Source organism: Magnolia sinica, chromosome 14 (assembly GCF_029962835.1).
Source record: "Magnolia sinica isolate HGM2019 chromosome 14, MsV1, whole genome shotgun sequence".
NCBI lineage: Eukaryota > Viridiplantae > Streptophyta > Magnoliopsida > Magnoliales > Magnoliaceae > Magnolia > Magnolia sinica.
In genome coordinates, this window is record NC_080586.1 from 16538543 (window position 1) to 16554418 (window position 15876).

At 39.5% G+C, this 15876-nt stretch overlaps 1 protein-coding gene across 4 annotated transcripts; it reads right to left on the reverse strand.

Annotated features, from left to right (window-relative positions):
- Positions 1-3893: 3893 nt before the first annotated feature.
- LOC131225426 (uncharacterized) lies at positions 3894-10102 on the reverse strand. 4 transcript variants are annotated; one of them, XM_058220959.1, is made up of 5 exons: positions 9759-9895; positions 8889-9646; positions 6542-7053; positions 5302-5505; positions 3894-4159 (listed from the first exon to the last, which is right to left on the reverse strand). In XM_058220959.1, the coding sequence occupies exons 2-5, from the start codon at positions 9523-9525 to the stop codon at positions 4034-4036; spliced, it is 1479 nt and encodes a 492-aa protein (XP_058076942.1). In that variant the 5' UTR covers positions 9526-9646; positions 9759-9895; the 3' UTR covers positions 3894-4033. The 4 variants fall into 4 exon arrangements, with proteins under 4 accessions (XP_058076942.1, XP_058076939.1, XP_058076940.1 ...); XM_058220956.1 differs by having other exon boundaries at positions 8889-10102; XM_058220957.1 differs by lacking the exon at positions 3894-4159 and adding an exon at positions 4199-4374 and having other exon boundaries at positions 8889-10102.
- Positions 10103-15876: the final 5774 nt, after the last annotated feature.

Sequence of the window (15876 nt, forward strand, 5' to 3'; positions counted from 1 at the left end):
GTTGATATTTGTTTTCCCCTCCATCCGGGTTTATATGACTTTATCAACAGGCTAGATGGAAAATAAACACTATTGAAACATTACAGTGGGCGCTAGTAAGTTTTTAATGGTAGGGCATTCAACATCACTATTTCCTATACTACGGTCCGCTTGAGTTTTGGATCTTCTTCCTGTTTGGGCTCATGCCCTAAAATGATCTGAAAAAATGGATGGATGGCGTGGATATATAATAAACATATTAAGGTGGGCCCACGGTAAGGGCCCCACCATTTGGGTGGTACCAGGCCACACCAAATCCGCTCCTAATTTACATCAGATTAAGAAATAATGAAGCCCTTGTATGCCAACTTCTGCATATAACAAAGTCGGACACAACCATAAATATCATTTGTAATGAAAACCAGGCCAATCTACTTAATGGGCGGGCCACACTTATACAATTAGTCATTGCCTGTCCATTGATTTTCAACCATGTGACTGACCCAATGAGTGGATTGACTTGATTGCAGATCAGGTGTCCACCTAGGGAAAGGGTGTCCCAGCTGATGTCTGTGGCAGCCATAGCTACACTAGTTATTCAAGTACACCCAATCCATGTCATGGTGGCTTTCACCCTATTCTAGATTGCCTTTTTATGAGTTTTTCTTTCCGTGGCTCGAATACAGGATGTAGTGTTGGCTCTTATACTAACTGTTAAAGAGTCCAACCAATACAGGATGTGGTGTTAGCTCTTATACTAACTGTTAAAGAGTCCAAACAATACAGGATGTGGTGTTAGCTCTTATACTAACTGTAAGAGTCCAACCAATACAGGATGTGGTGTTTATACTAACTGTTAAAGAGTCCAACCAATACGCTAAAAAGGCATAGGAGGAATGAAATACATCACGTTATGCTATTAAACTGTTGGGATAGTAATAATTTCTACTCCGTCTTACTTCAAACACTAAAGATGCCCTTTTTGCTGTCTTGATTTCCACCTTGAATTGAATGGTGATTGATTTCCATGGAAGTTGATTTCCTTTCCAAAGTTTTCATTGTTCCCAAATTGAGGGCATAACATGGAATTGGCGCACAAGGGTTATTGAGGTGGGAAATCACTTAAAGGCCCCATCTTTGGAAAGCCCTAAGTTTCAATTCAAAGACTTCATTGTCATTGGCTTGTCTGAAAAGCCGAAAAGTCTAGTACAGAATTAGAGATTAGAAATAGATTTGTTTATGTCTAAGTCCCTTAATATGCATTGGTACATCATCCTCTGACAGCTCAAGCTTTTATAATAAGAGATGGTATTAGAGTAGTTCTTATGTTCGAATTTCGGGAGTAATAAATATGCCTCATGTCTTCCCATGCGGAGTTCCATACCTTGTCTTTGGGTTCATTATCATTGCCTTGGCTAAAATACCCAAAAGTCTAGTTCAAAGTTCGAGGATAGAAATGGATAGGATTGGTTTTAGACATAGGATAAAAAGAATCCATCCCTTTTAATTTCTGAATTTCATATTTTCTTTCACAATCTTTTGTGTTTCTTCACTCTTAGGTGATTTGTTAACAAACATCCAAGTGACGTGTATGGTACAAAGTTTAGTGTGCAGAGCTCTTTCTCTATTTTTTTATTTAACACCCACCCATTGGCTCCACTCATCCTAAATTCCTTGGGAATCAATGAACCCATAATGAGTTCCTTCAGCATGCATGTACTTGTGATCTCAATACTTGCATTGGAAGCCATGGTTCATTGATCCAAATCATTGATATGATTGGATTAATTCCTGCCGGCCAATGTACCAAAATCCCTAGAAGGGGAAATTCTAACCCTTCAATTAGGACCAACAAATACACAGTTCCCAGATGAAAGTCACAATTCAAAGACTCACAAGCACCTCCTTAACAAAGCCCTCAATTTCAATTTAATAGAAATGGGTTCATTAGCATTGGCCCGAAAAGTCCAAATTTGGAGTTGGAGGATAAAAATAGACAGGATTGGTTTTTGATACAGGACTGAGAATCCATCTCTTTTCATTTCTGAATTTCATAATTTCTTTCACATTCTTTTATGTTTCTTCACTCTTTAAGTAACTTCTTGGGCACCATCTAAAGTGATGTGCATGGTACAAAGTTCACATGTGGAGCTCTCTCTCCTTTTCTATTTAATACCCATCCCATCAGCTCCACTCATCCTAAATCCCTAGGGAATTAATGAACTAGTATGAGTTCCCACGGCGTGCATGTGCTTGTGTTTTCGATACTTTACATGGGGGGCCATGGTTTATTGATCCAAACCATCGATACGATTGGATTCATTTCTACTGGTCAACACACCAAAATCCATAGACGGGGAAATTCTAACCCTTCAGTTAGGGCCAACAAATACACATTGAAGAAAGAATACGGGAAAGGCTCACCCCTATGATATATGTAAGTTTAAATTCGACAACAATGGGCTCATTGTCATTGGCTTGACTGAAAAGCCCAAAAGTGTAGTTCGGAGGTGGAGGATAGAAATAGACAAGATTGGTTTCGGTTACATGACAGAGAATCCATCCCTTTTTCATTTCTGAATTTCGTATTTTCTTTCGCATTCTTTTACATTTCTTCACTCCTTCGTGATTCCTTGGGGACCATCCAAGTGATGTGCATGGAACAAAGTTCATTCCAGTGGCTCCACTCATCCTAAATCCCTTGGGAATCAATGAACTCATTATGAGTTCCTTCCACATGCATGTGCTTGTGTTTTCAATACTTTCATATGGGGCCATGGTTCATTGATCCAAACTGCCGATACGATTGGATCCATTCATGTTGGCCGATGCACCAAAATCCCCAGAGGGGGAAATTCTAACCCTTCACTTAGGGCCAAGTATAGATACACATTTAAGAAAGAATATACGGCAAAGATCCACACTCACCCAGAAAAGGCCAAGTTCCCATGACTTGGATCTTCCTATCTGGGGTACCTTAGATGCATAGGCCATCCACAGATAAGGCCAAACTGGACTGCCAAGCCATGTTCCTCACTAGCCCAAACTAAAAAAAAAACAAGGGATTCATATTTGGTGGGGGAATCCTGCAAAATCATGATTTTGCCAAAAGAGCAAACAAGAAACAAATTCAACTTCTCAAACACGTTTTGAAATGAAACTGGAGAACCTTTATCTTTCCAAAGAAATGAAAGTACAACTTGCACAAATGAGAGGAATGAATTAAGGAACTTCCATGAGAGAGATGAATTAAGGAACTTCCATGAGAGCCTCTGACCAATTGAAGGAGTTGCAGTTGATGCCGATGCCGATGCCTTTAACTCTGATTCAACCCTTGATTGGTGCACTTTGCAATGGATCCAGACCGTCCAATTATTGAACCAACTCTTGGATGATCCACAGCCTGAAGTCGCTGATTTGAAATTCATTGCACAATTTGTTAAGAAAAATCCAGAGCAACCATCCAGAGAACGTTCTACAAATTGAATGGTTTGAAAATTAAAATTTGAACCGCTAAACCTCACCGGCCCACCCAATAGGCAGTTCATTGGTTGGTTGATCTGGATTTGTTTACTCAATCACCAATCTTTTGAGTTATGGGGTTGAAACTATTTACCAAATTGTACTTGATGCATGCAGAATAGGGCTTCATTAAATCAAAATCAGGTACTAGTGGTTTTCATCTATTTGGGCATTGGATTCTGATTGGAACCAATTGTGAAAAACTCATGCCAATGACTTGTTCTGGCATCTCAATTCCAGCATCTAACCAATGAGGCTTGCTGTATAGGACCGTCCGTTTTAAATGAAATGTGTGTCCTTAAAGCAAACTCAGGTTATTTGTGGGGGTCGATTCTCCACTGTAGAGATGACTCCAAGCAGAAATTCCAAATGCCGTGGACAAATGCATGCACGGAGGAATTCAGCAGTATCCTATTCAAAGAATGCTCATACTCAGCAAGGAGGAAAGGTCACATGATCAACCCATACGAAGCCTGTTTTCTTCTGCTTCTTTCTTGCCAACTTTCCTTTTCGGTGTCTTTCTCTGAGAATTTTATTCTAAAATGGAATACAAAGCCCCTTCGACATCCTCAAGCGGCTGTCCAGCGTAAAGCTGAAGCTGCCCCTTCCTAACAACAGTCACCATCAAGCTTCTAGACTTCATTAGTTCTTCAAGTTCCTGAAATGGATCCATTTTCGGGTTTTATTGCTGGTGAAGTAGACATGAATTCATTAATGAAGGCATGCAAGAAGATAAATTGTTTTGGAGATGAATCAAGTTCTTGTTCCCATCATTAGCTATTTGCCCTACTTTGTTAGCTACTACACTTGCAAGCTTCATCTTAGAAGTTATGTTAGAGATGGGCAGCACAAGATGTGTCTGTCACGATGATTCTGAAAAAAAAAACAAAACAATACATCTGTGTGTAATGATGCTAAAAAAATGTATAATTATTTAAAATTTGCTTCGTTTATGCAAATGATTTACAATATGTACAGATACAACTACTACATGTGCTACTAAAATACAAGACCGAGGACAAATCAGGGTTTTTTTTTTTTTTTTTTTTACCTGCTAGAATTGTCAAGGTGTGTCCAACAGGGTCGGATTAGAAAAGGGAGTGTCCTCGTTATGCAAATCTGAGGAACATATGGCTATTTCATGAGAAAAAAGATGTAGCTTTAGACCCATGGAAGACTCGTAATGAGTTTGGAAAACCCTTGATGATTGGGCTACTTCAAAGTGTTCCTAGAGATATTGCATAAATGCACCTTTTGCTTTCAATATTGTAAATAAGAAAGCCAATTACACACAAGTACCCATGGGGGCATAGCAAATAAGATATGTACCACTCATCTGCCCGGCCCCACTATATATACAGCAGGGCCCACAAATTAGGCTGGTCAGACGATCCTAACTTTTCAATCAGAAGAGGGCCCAAAAATGTCTGGTGGTGATTTTTTTCCTCCAATAGAGCAGTTAGAATTGCCCAATTAGCCTGTTTTTGGCCCATGGCCCTAGATTGTGGGGCTGGGTAGATGCGCAAGTCTAGATCTTCTACATATTTTCCATGCATCCCCATGGAAACAAATGCTCCGTAATGTGCTCAACAAGCCACGTTCAGTTGACATTCCTATGCTGTAAATGCACAATGGAACTTTCAGCAGATTGCTTTCAGGTTTGAGAATGCAATAGATGCATGGGTAAAGGCGTAAAGCAAAATCTTTCAAAAAACCAAATAATAATAATAATAAATAATAAATAAAGATGATTAGATAGAGTTCAGATAACCAATCACCAAATCAAGTAAAAAGTCTTACTTTTATTGACAACGGAATGGCTTCAGCACTGAAATCGCCCAGATCTTGAAAAAATGATTCCAGTATACAGCACATGTTAGTGGCATCACCACGGCCCTCAAAAGTAATAACATAAGATCTTTCGACATCTGAATGGGAATTCATCTTTAAGGAATAAAGTCCATTTGAGCTTTTTCGGTCGGACCCTCTGAGCAAAAGAATAGCCTGAAACAGGATACGGGATATGTTTGTAACTGAATGCTAGTATCTGAGCCATCTGGAACTCGATAAGAACAGAAAATCTGTGGTTTTTTCTTAATATGAACTAAACAAGGTTTTCAAAAAATTGATTTAAGAGTATAAACAGAGTACAAAATAGTCTCTTATCCATAAAAAATGATTGACTTATACAGTGAGTATAATAGATCTATCAATGGGCAACAATAGGGTGCTGAGCCTCTGCACATGTATAGTTTGCTTAGGTGTAGGATTCAGCTTGTTTGGGGCCCATGGTTAAGGTGATCCAGACTGTGAATAGGGGATGCCCCCAAAAAACCTCCCAGATGGAAAGATCATAAACCTTTGATCTTGGGCCTATTTTTCATGAGAAATTATTGGATATAGTGGCTTTATAATACGTTATAACACATCTCTTATTATTATTATTATTATTATTATTATTATTATTTTTGTTTTGTCAACACTAACATATGCAGAATTATTCAATATCTGAAAAAGGTGGGCCGCACAATGATTATAACTTTTAATGAAAATCAGGATGATCCACCAACTGGGTGGGGCTCACCAGTACACTGAGTCATACCATTGGCGGTCAATTGATTTTAATGTTGTGTGGCAATAGAAAAGTGGGATGGCTGATTTTTCATATCAGTTTATCATCATGAAGTGGCCCACCTTTTGATGAATTGGATATTCTGCAAATGTGGCATTTTGGCAGGAAAAATTTCTGTTCATAGCTACTGATACAACTGCTGCATCTGATCATTTCTCATTTTTCATTAAATGTGGATCATTGCTGTATTTTCTTAACCATCAACTTTGGGAGGCCAAAAACCATAGCATTAGGATCTTCCTAACTCGGAGATTTCCCCCCCATTCAGGATGTCATCAGATAAATGGTCTGGAGTACCATGGAAACCACATGTACAGAGTCATAGACTTAAGGATACAAGAAGTTTGCTCACTGTCAGCACCCTAAGATCTGATCAATGTCCACAAGATGGAAGCATGATTCACGTACAAAAACGTGCGGAAGTTTCAGCCACCACAAAGTAGTCTCAACATCTGACTGGCCGTCTTTAACTTTGCGAAGCACTGATTTGTGTTCAGTTCTTCTAGTTCGTAGCCCTTTCTTGGAGGTGCCATTGCCGGTTGATGGAATCTGCTTCCTAGATACTGTGGACATGTCCTGTTTTCCATTTATGGAACTTTGAAAATTTTGAGTCTCCGATTCCCTTGATTTAGTTCCCATTTCCAAACCTTCACTTGGGTTACTTTTCCCATGAGAAATTTGGGAGGACTGATCATCATAATGTGAACTAGAGTCTCCAACAGAAGGATCTTTCTGAAAATCCACCCGAAGACTACCATTGTTCTTGATACCACTGATAGCAGTGCCATGGGCACTCTCCGATCTTCTGATTAACTTGCTGGTGATATCAGATACGTTTCCTTGTACAGTTGATTGAATCATTTCATATGGCCCCACAGGTTTTCGCAGAGGGCTCACTTCACTGCTTTCCTGAATGCCACCTGGAAATAATAGTTCTCCGCGATGTTATTATATTTTTTCAGCACTTCAAGACATCTCAAAAATGGCAAGATAGAGGCCATAGGAGAATGAACCAATATAACAGACCAGGGCAATGAAGACTGGAAAGAAAGAGACAAGGAATAGATATGCCAAATCAAAAGTCATCTTTACATAAAATGAAAGTGATTGTCTGTTTCTCAAGATCCTTATTCAAGAAAAACTCAATGGGGGAACATATTGTGACAGCAACTCATGATTCTGTCCCAAAGATTAGCTGAAAAATGTTTCAGTGTATAACTTATGTTTTGAGATCACAGAGCTTTGCTAAGCCCACACGTGTCTAATAAAGCTCACATACACACCACACGTGCCAGCATGGCATGATATGTCTGAGATCCAATCTATCCATTATAATGGCACCACTATATTGATGCCCTAACCCAAGAATGGGGTTGATCCACTGATCAGGTGGGCCATAGTTTGCAAAACAAGTGTATGGCTCTGAAAAACTAGGCTGAAGTTTTCTAACCCATACACCTAACTTCCAATACAGGGGCCCACATGCTCAGTGGACCAGGTTTATTTAGGGAAAACATGTTTAAGGGCAGATTGATGGATGGATTGGATCTCACGCCTATGTACCATGATGGCATGTGTGGTTTGTACATGAGCTTTATTGTACATGTGTGTGCAACTAATAAATCTCTCTTTCACAATATAACATACCATAAGATTGATAGCTATAGAGTGAGGCAGTGCTAACAAGAAACTTTAATCTCATAAAAAAGCACAGCATACATTTATGTATACAGGTACATTTCCAGTTGCATGTTAGCCAAAAGAATTCCAGTAAACTAAATCTAGTGTAATCAAAGAAAGAAGATTCAGAGAGTAAAGTACCAAGAGAGCCTTTAGGTGCAGCCCTATAAGACGCCCAACTCAGACATGCTTTGCCAAGTAAAAGACAGTGTCAAACTGGGTTTCACACAAAAATCTATTGTTGGAACATGGTATGTTTTGCGCAACCTATTTGGTTTGTTTTGAGCCGAGTCGTCAGTATCCACATAAATAAGTGACATTCACTTGTAGATTTGGAAGTATGTAATTCACCATTTAGGAGAGTGTGAGATAAAATGATTCGTCAGGTTGGAACAGAGATCCCAATTTCAGAGGGAGCCTGAAAAAAGCTGATATCATCTGTTTGGTAACTTAATCAACAGAAAATTCTTGGAGCCTCCACAAAGTGGATCTTTTCTACCTTAAAAACGAAGTGGTTTTGTGGACTGGGATTGGTTTTAAGACACCCTTCTTTGGAGCATGAAATAATAGAAATAGTTAAATCCTGACCAAGGCCAACTTCATCTAGAGCTTCATGGATTACACATCCAAATGCGAATTCGCATAGTATATGAACAAAAACAATGTGGCAATATAAAACATTTCAGCTCAAACCAGTGGTATCTTAGTTTGGGCCAGCATTCCATTACAGGCCGCTGCTGCAAAAGAACAAAGAAAAGGAAAAACTCACTCATCGGACAATCTAGTAATTAAATTGGCCTGTACATGGACACATAGAAAGAAACATATGCAATGGTTGTATGCAATAGTAAAGCATGCGATTATTCAAGGGACTAGATTTTTGGTCCTCTCATCCATATCGGGCCCACGAGATGTAAAGCCGAGATCACTGCGAGGTGGGTCCCACCAATAGGGACAGCTGGTTTGGACTAATCATTGTAGAATACCTCTTAAATAAAATCCAAAAAGAATACAATAAAACATATTAACAATCAAGGAGTCATTCTAAACCTAAAGGGATTGTCACAATCCATACCGTTCCTGAAATCATCAAGTTTCTCCTCCATCCACTGCTTCGCGCTCTCCCCTTCTCTCTCAAACTTCCTCTCCAATGCTCGAAAGAAACTAATCTCCTCTTCCGAATCCAAACCGCCAAATAGGTCTCTACCAGCTTCTTCATTTGCACAAACCTTCTTCACAATCCCTTCGAAAACCTCATCTCTCAACCACTGAGATTCTTCTTCTTCTGTTCCCGCCACACCACTTTCCTTAAAATTACCATCTGATACATCCACTCCCCGTTCTTGATCTGATGAATCCAAACCACTACCATCACTTTCACTCCTACTCCGGTAATTCTTCGACACCCCAAAACCCTTTGGATAATTTCTCGCATTCATAGATGGAATTCCAGACTTGGGTTTCTTCCTAAGTGCCGAATTCCCACCTTTGGTATCCAAACTTGACGAATTCAGGTTCTTCTCCTTACGTATTCGAAGACCCTTCTGCAACCTAACCAAACGCTGATCTACCTCTTTCCGAATATCAGTTTTAATGCTAGAAACAGCATCTTCAACCACATTTTCATTGCCCTCTTCCCCAACTACAGACGAAGAGTCTGGACCGGCATTCCTCTTATTCTTCCGCTCGACAGCCCGGGCTTCCTTTGCCATGATCCGAATTTCTGAGACTTTCTTTTCGAATTCTGGCTCATTTAAAGAAACACCCACATCACCAATCTTGCTCTGGTCCACTGCTTCCGGCTGGGAACTGCCAGCCGCCGAATTTTCAGACCTGGACTTCTCATCAAGATCAGCATAACTCAGAAACCAAACGGTGCATATGGTTTGGAATACAAAGAGGCCAAAGCCAAAAAAAGCGATCTTGACGAATGAATTCGCATTACCGAAAGTGAAAGGATTCGAAATTGCTGAAGGGGAAAGATCAAGCTCTGTCTTTCCATCTTTTCCTTGGACATCTTGATCCTGTTCTTGTTCTTGTTCTTTCTTTCCTTCTTCTTGGAAGAGATCTTTTGTGGGGTTTGGGATTTCTTGGAGGGGGGAGGGGCAATTTGGGGATATTGGAAGCTTTGGGCGGAGGTAGTTTTTTCTGTTAGTTTTTTTAACGGGTTTGTGTGGGAATGGAAGAGAAGAAAAGGACGATTGGATCGTCGTCGATTTTGAAATGCGGTGAGAAGAAGGGAAGGATGGAGAGAGGAAGCGAGCTTGAGCTGCCCCCGCCATTTATTGGTAATGAGAGGAAAAGGCGGGGATTGGGAAGGGATATACAGGGTATGGAAAGTCACGTGTGTGATGTGCACACGTGTGAGGGATATTTAATGTTTATTTACCATCCAAACTGTTGATTAGGTCACACGTACCAGGATGAAGGGAAGTACAAATAACAGCTTGATCTAAAATTTCTGTGGCCCTCAAAAAGTTTTTAATGGTAGGCATTCAATTGACACTGTTTCCATTGGTGTGGTCCTCCTGAGACTTGGATCTGTTTCATTTTTTTTGTTTTGATCTAAAATGAGATGAAAAATTGGATGGATGGAGTGGATAAAACAATACATCATTATAGGACCCACATAGCACTGTCCAGGTGTCAGTAGGCAATGGGCGTCCGTTGTCAAGTGCCTCCCGTGGCTTCGGTGGATCCCCGGTGGATACCTGACTGTGGGGCCCACATTGATGTATGAGATTTACATCCATTCTGTTCATCCGTTTTGAAAGATTATTTTAGAGAATTACCCAAAAAATGAAACAGATCCAATTCTTAGTTGGACGACACCAGACGAAACAATGGTGATTGAATATCCACCATTCAAAACTTCTTGGGCCACTGGGAATGTTTATTTCCCATCTAACCTATTAATAAGGTTAAAAAAAAAAAAAAAACTTTCCCTAAGGGACAATGCAAATTTCAGCTTGATCCAAAACTTTTGTGCCCCACAAGAAGTTCTTAATAGTCATTCATAACTTCTTCCTGTGATGTGGTCCACCTGTGATTTGGATCTGCTTCATTATTGAGATAATGACCTAAAATAATCCTCCAAAACGGATGTACGGCGTGGATTTAATTAAAGTACATCACGGCGAGGCCCACAGTCAGGGATCCACCGAAACCGCTTCGGCATACTACGAAATCGAATGTTGTGAGTAAACTCTGTCGGGTCCACCGTGAATGTATGTGGCCTATCCATGCCGTCCATCCGTTTTTTCAGCTTATTTCAGGAGTTGAACCTAAAATTGAATAAATCTCAAGTGGACCCCACCACAGGAAACAGTGGGGATAATGATGTCTACCGTTGAAACCTCTCCAGGCCCACAGTAATGTTTATTTGTCATCCAACCTGTACATAAGGCCACACAGACATGGATGAAGTGAAAATACAAATATCAGCTTGATCCAAAACCTTAGTAGCCCCCACTAGGATTTCAATGGTAGTTGTTCAATTCACAGAGTCTCATGTGAGGTGGTCCACTTTAGCTTTCGATATGATGGGCCCCACGTATCGAAAAATAAGCTGGTAAAACGGATAGACGGGGTGAATAAGACACCTAAATCATGGTGGGCCCCACAGAGCTTACCCAATAAGCCCCTGGCGTAAAGCAAACCAGTCCGCAATCCGATTTCCAACCACCATGCTTCCACGTCACTGTTGGAAACGGAGCATTGTAATTTTTAATTCTCCCAACGGGCTGGGCCGAGGTCTGTAGAAGCCCGGCCGGTAAAGCAATACAATTCGTAGTTACAAGAATCGCCCAGCCTGTTCCGGGCCAAAACAAAGAAACCAGAGCCCGGACAATGCATGATGTAGGCTGTTCGCTAGATGGGCCTCGCCATCCATGATATATGATTCAAATGTCCTTGAGCCTGCTCTGCCCCTTCTGGACCTATGGGCTCACAGATGTAGTCAGAGCCTGGCCCGTTGTCAAACGGGCTTAAACTGTAGGCACACCCATCAAGGGCTGGACCAGGCTGGACGCGGATTACATACTGGACCATACTCTGTGGGCTCCACCATGCTGTATGTGTTTTATCCACACGGTCCATGTATTTTTACAGATTATTTTAGGGTATGGTTCCAAAAATAAGGCAGATCCAAATCTAAGGTGGACCACACTATAGGAACAATTGTGATTGAATGGCCACCATTAAAAACTTCTCAAGGGCACAAAAGTTCTGGATCAAGCTGATATTTGTGTTTTTCCTTCGTCAAGTCTCTGTGATGTAATCAACGGGTTGGATGGAAAATTAACATTGCATTGAGCCATATGAAGTTTTTAATGGTCGGCGTTCAATACTCACCGTTTCCTTATTGCGTGGTCGGCCTGAGATTTGGATCTGCCTCATTTTGCATTCATATATTAAAATAATGATAAAAAAATATATAGACGGCATGATACAACGCATATATCATTATAGGGCCCACAGAGCACCATCCAGTAGAAAATACTATAGGTACATAGCCATTGGATCTGTTACCAACATGTGCTGGTCCCATATTTCAAGGCATGACTCGTGTACGTTTTGAAGAAGAGAGTTGAATGATACTCAGGCAGGCAATAATGCATGATACGCAGGCTATAATAAATTGCACACGTGGCGTACATTTAAGATACAATTCCAATGGAACTCACTTAAATTATATCTAAGAACTGACTTAGCTTTAATTGTTTGAATGCTTGTTTAAGTGCTTGTTTCATCCAACCCGTCTAATAGGTTGGTCCCACCATGAAGAACAAATAAGGCAAAGATCAGGATGATCTACTCATTAGGTGGGACACACATGTACTTGGGATCATATTGACCGTTGTCTATTATTTTCTAACGGTCTGATTCCCTCATCATGTTTTCTTCAGGCCGGGCAAACCTCTTTATACAAGGCAGGTGCCATGCACCAATGACATGTAGACGTTTAGGTGATAGGTGGACAACCATTGGATTTGTATCTTAAAAAATCAACGGTCATCCCTGCAAGCGTATGTGATGTTGATTGACGTCTTGGCTATAAATGATGATGACCACAGGTTAGAGGTGACCATGTGACTATGCCATAATTAATATAATATATGAAAGTGCTTTAAAACATATATAAAGTGAGGCTAAAGAAGAGTTGAAATTGAAATTGGATACATTGATTACTATTAAGAGACAGTTGTGGTCCATAATCCACTGCATGATGTTTTATAATCATTTAGTAAGTTGTATGATAGACATGTGTGTTTTTTTTTTTTTTTTTAATCATTATGATGATGGATATGGTCATTCCGTGCAAGGGGTTGACGAGTCATGATAATGACGAGCTATTATGCCATTACCCTATTGTACATATAAGGGTAAGTTTGTCATGGATAAAGGCTCCTAAGCAGACCTATATAATGGGTACTTGTATTCTTTAGGCTAGGAAGCCTGTTATGTTTAAATTAATATGAATAACTTGAGAATACACTTTATTTGATTAATCTTTAAGTCAGAGTACATGTGAGAGTTCAAGGTCTTCACTATATATGCTTTAGTTCATTTTACGAGATCATCACGTGATAAATAAAAGTATAATTGGGTGTATTCATTAAGATTCGTTGAAACTTACATGAGCAAACTAGGGATTCACTCGTTTCTTAATAACTTACGTATGACTTAAATATAAAAGACCGGATATTTGTCTAGTAATTTCTTCACTTAACCCAACCTTCAAAAGTTTTTAAAAAGCTTTACAAATGTTTCCAGCTGTTAAACTTAATAAAAATAATATCATCATTCAACTACTTTTATGGAGACTTCCTCGGTGAAAATTGTACCTATTAGTCGCTTAATGAGAAACACTTCGATACTTAAGCGTGATGGTCAATATGTGTAGACACTAGAGGGTAGATTTTCTGAGGGTATGGGAGATCGACTCTCATTTCCACTGGTTGCCTCACTCAAGGGCTTTCGTTTGAGAGTAAAACGTATTATATTTTACCGGAGTTGCTACTAATCAATTATTATAATCATATAGTTAATTAGACCTTATAAAAATGCTTAAGGTTGACAACCTAAAGATCCTTGACCCTAAGATGACTTATGAATTTATATTTCAGAGATTCCGAGCAAGTAATCGCAGTTACAGAAATGGAAGGTGTTAGGCACCCATTCTGCTCATATGGATGTATGGTCTTTACTTCACAAAATATGATAATTTTTTGAGGACTGAGATTTGTTGTTGCATGTAGAAGATGTAATGTGATGTAATGTCAATGATGATTGATTGATCCGAATTTCTGATGGGCAAAATCTGATTATATCAGCAAGCCGCAAAGCATACGTTCGAAACAATCAAATATATGGGGCAAAGTATGTATGTATGTGATGCTTAATGTTGTATTGATGCTTATGATAAAACGACAGCCAACTGGCTAAGGTTTCTGGTGGACCAGCTTCAATTATATCGGCAAGCCTCAGAGCATACGTCCATCAGTCAGATACGAGAAAATGATGGAATGTAATATATATGTCAAAACGACGGTTAATTGGCTAAGGTTTCTGGTGGGCATGAGCGATTATATCGGCAAGCATTAGAGCATATGCCCGCTAGTTAAATGAGAGAAAACAATAAAATGCAATATAATGCTGATATATATGAGGAGCAAGGGGGTTGAGAATGGAATAAATATTGCACGATGCTAATACTTTGGTTTGATGAAATTGATTGAAGTTTGATTAATTGAATGAACGATAGTGTTGCAAGGCTAGATTGAGTGGCTCGGATTTGAACTTAGGTGGCTCAAGAAGCTTAGACTGGCTAGGCTCTCCCTCTCTCTCTCTCTCTCTCTCTCTCTCTCTCTCTCTCTCTTCTTGGTGGAGGGATGACTAAATGGATAAAGCTCTAAGGGATGAAGAGGCTTTGAAATGAAAGTAGATGAGTGGTTTTTTTTTTTAAAAAATATTATGAAAATGGATGGGAGTGAGTCCTTAAAATGAGAAGGGCATGGGGCTATTTATAGTCTCTAAATCTGATTTTCTGGTAATTGTTGGTGATCCTAAGGGCAAAAGGTGGTTGAAAGGTTAAAATTAGAGATTGCCATATGCATGACATCATCTCGTGGGTTGAATGAGGTGGTAAAAGGATAATTTTGAGTAAAGAGATGGGCATCAGAGTAAATATACTTCAATCGCACACTTGGGGTTTGAAAAATGAGAACTCCACATGCTTGAGGGACGCTACCGCAAAGAAGATGAATGCCATGTGCTTAGCGGTAACCTGGTTGCTGCCGGTCCCCACTTGGACTCCCTACTTTGGCAGATTGCCTCCTCTAAGCGTGTTGAGGTTTTGCTGTGAGAGTTACTACTTCGAGGTTTTGCATTTTTTATTTTTTATTTTTCCGATTGGGCTTGCTTTTGAGCTTAATTAGGTGAGTTAACTGGGTTGTTAGATTGGGTAAATTGAACAGGTGAGTTTACTAAGCAAGTTAACTGGGTGAGTTGATTCGCCGATCTGACTCAAGGCTTTAGGGTTTTAGGTTCCTGAAGTTTCGAGTTAGGCTAATTGAGTTTATTGGGTTGAATGAGTAGAGGTTAGGGTTTAATATTGGAATTTCTAGAGTTTAAGCTTCTAGGTTTAGTGTTTAAGATTAAGGTTTAGTTGGCCATCCATCAATTCAAACTCAATTAGCTTATCAACCCAAGGTGAGATGTCTACAATATGCAAGCGCTAAGAAACTCTCTTTTCTACTTATGTATTATTTTGATTTTGTTGGAAAAAGAAAAACCTATCACCAATTTGACTACTATCCGGGTTTTATCATTGATTTTGGGAATGTAAAATTATACAAAACCTAAGGTCCGATTTGACTGCCAGTTAAAAATGATTTAATCTCATTTAAGTTAATAGTAATTATGTATTAAATATCGTATATAAAATACTGTTTATCAAGATTATTTTTGTTCTTAGCGAAACCTCCAACACATAAGTACAATTAACTTAAATGGCATGAAATTATTTTTGAGTGGCAATAAAACATGGCAAGATTTCACTG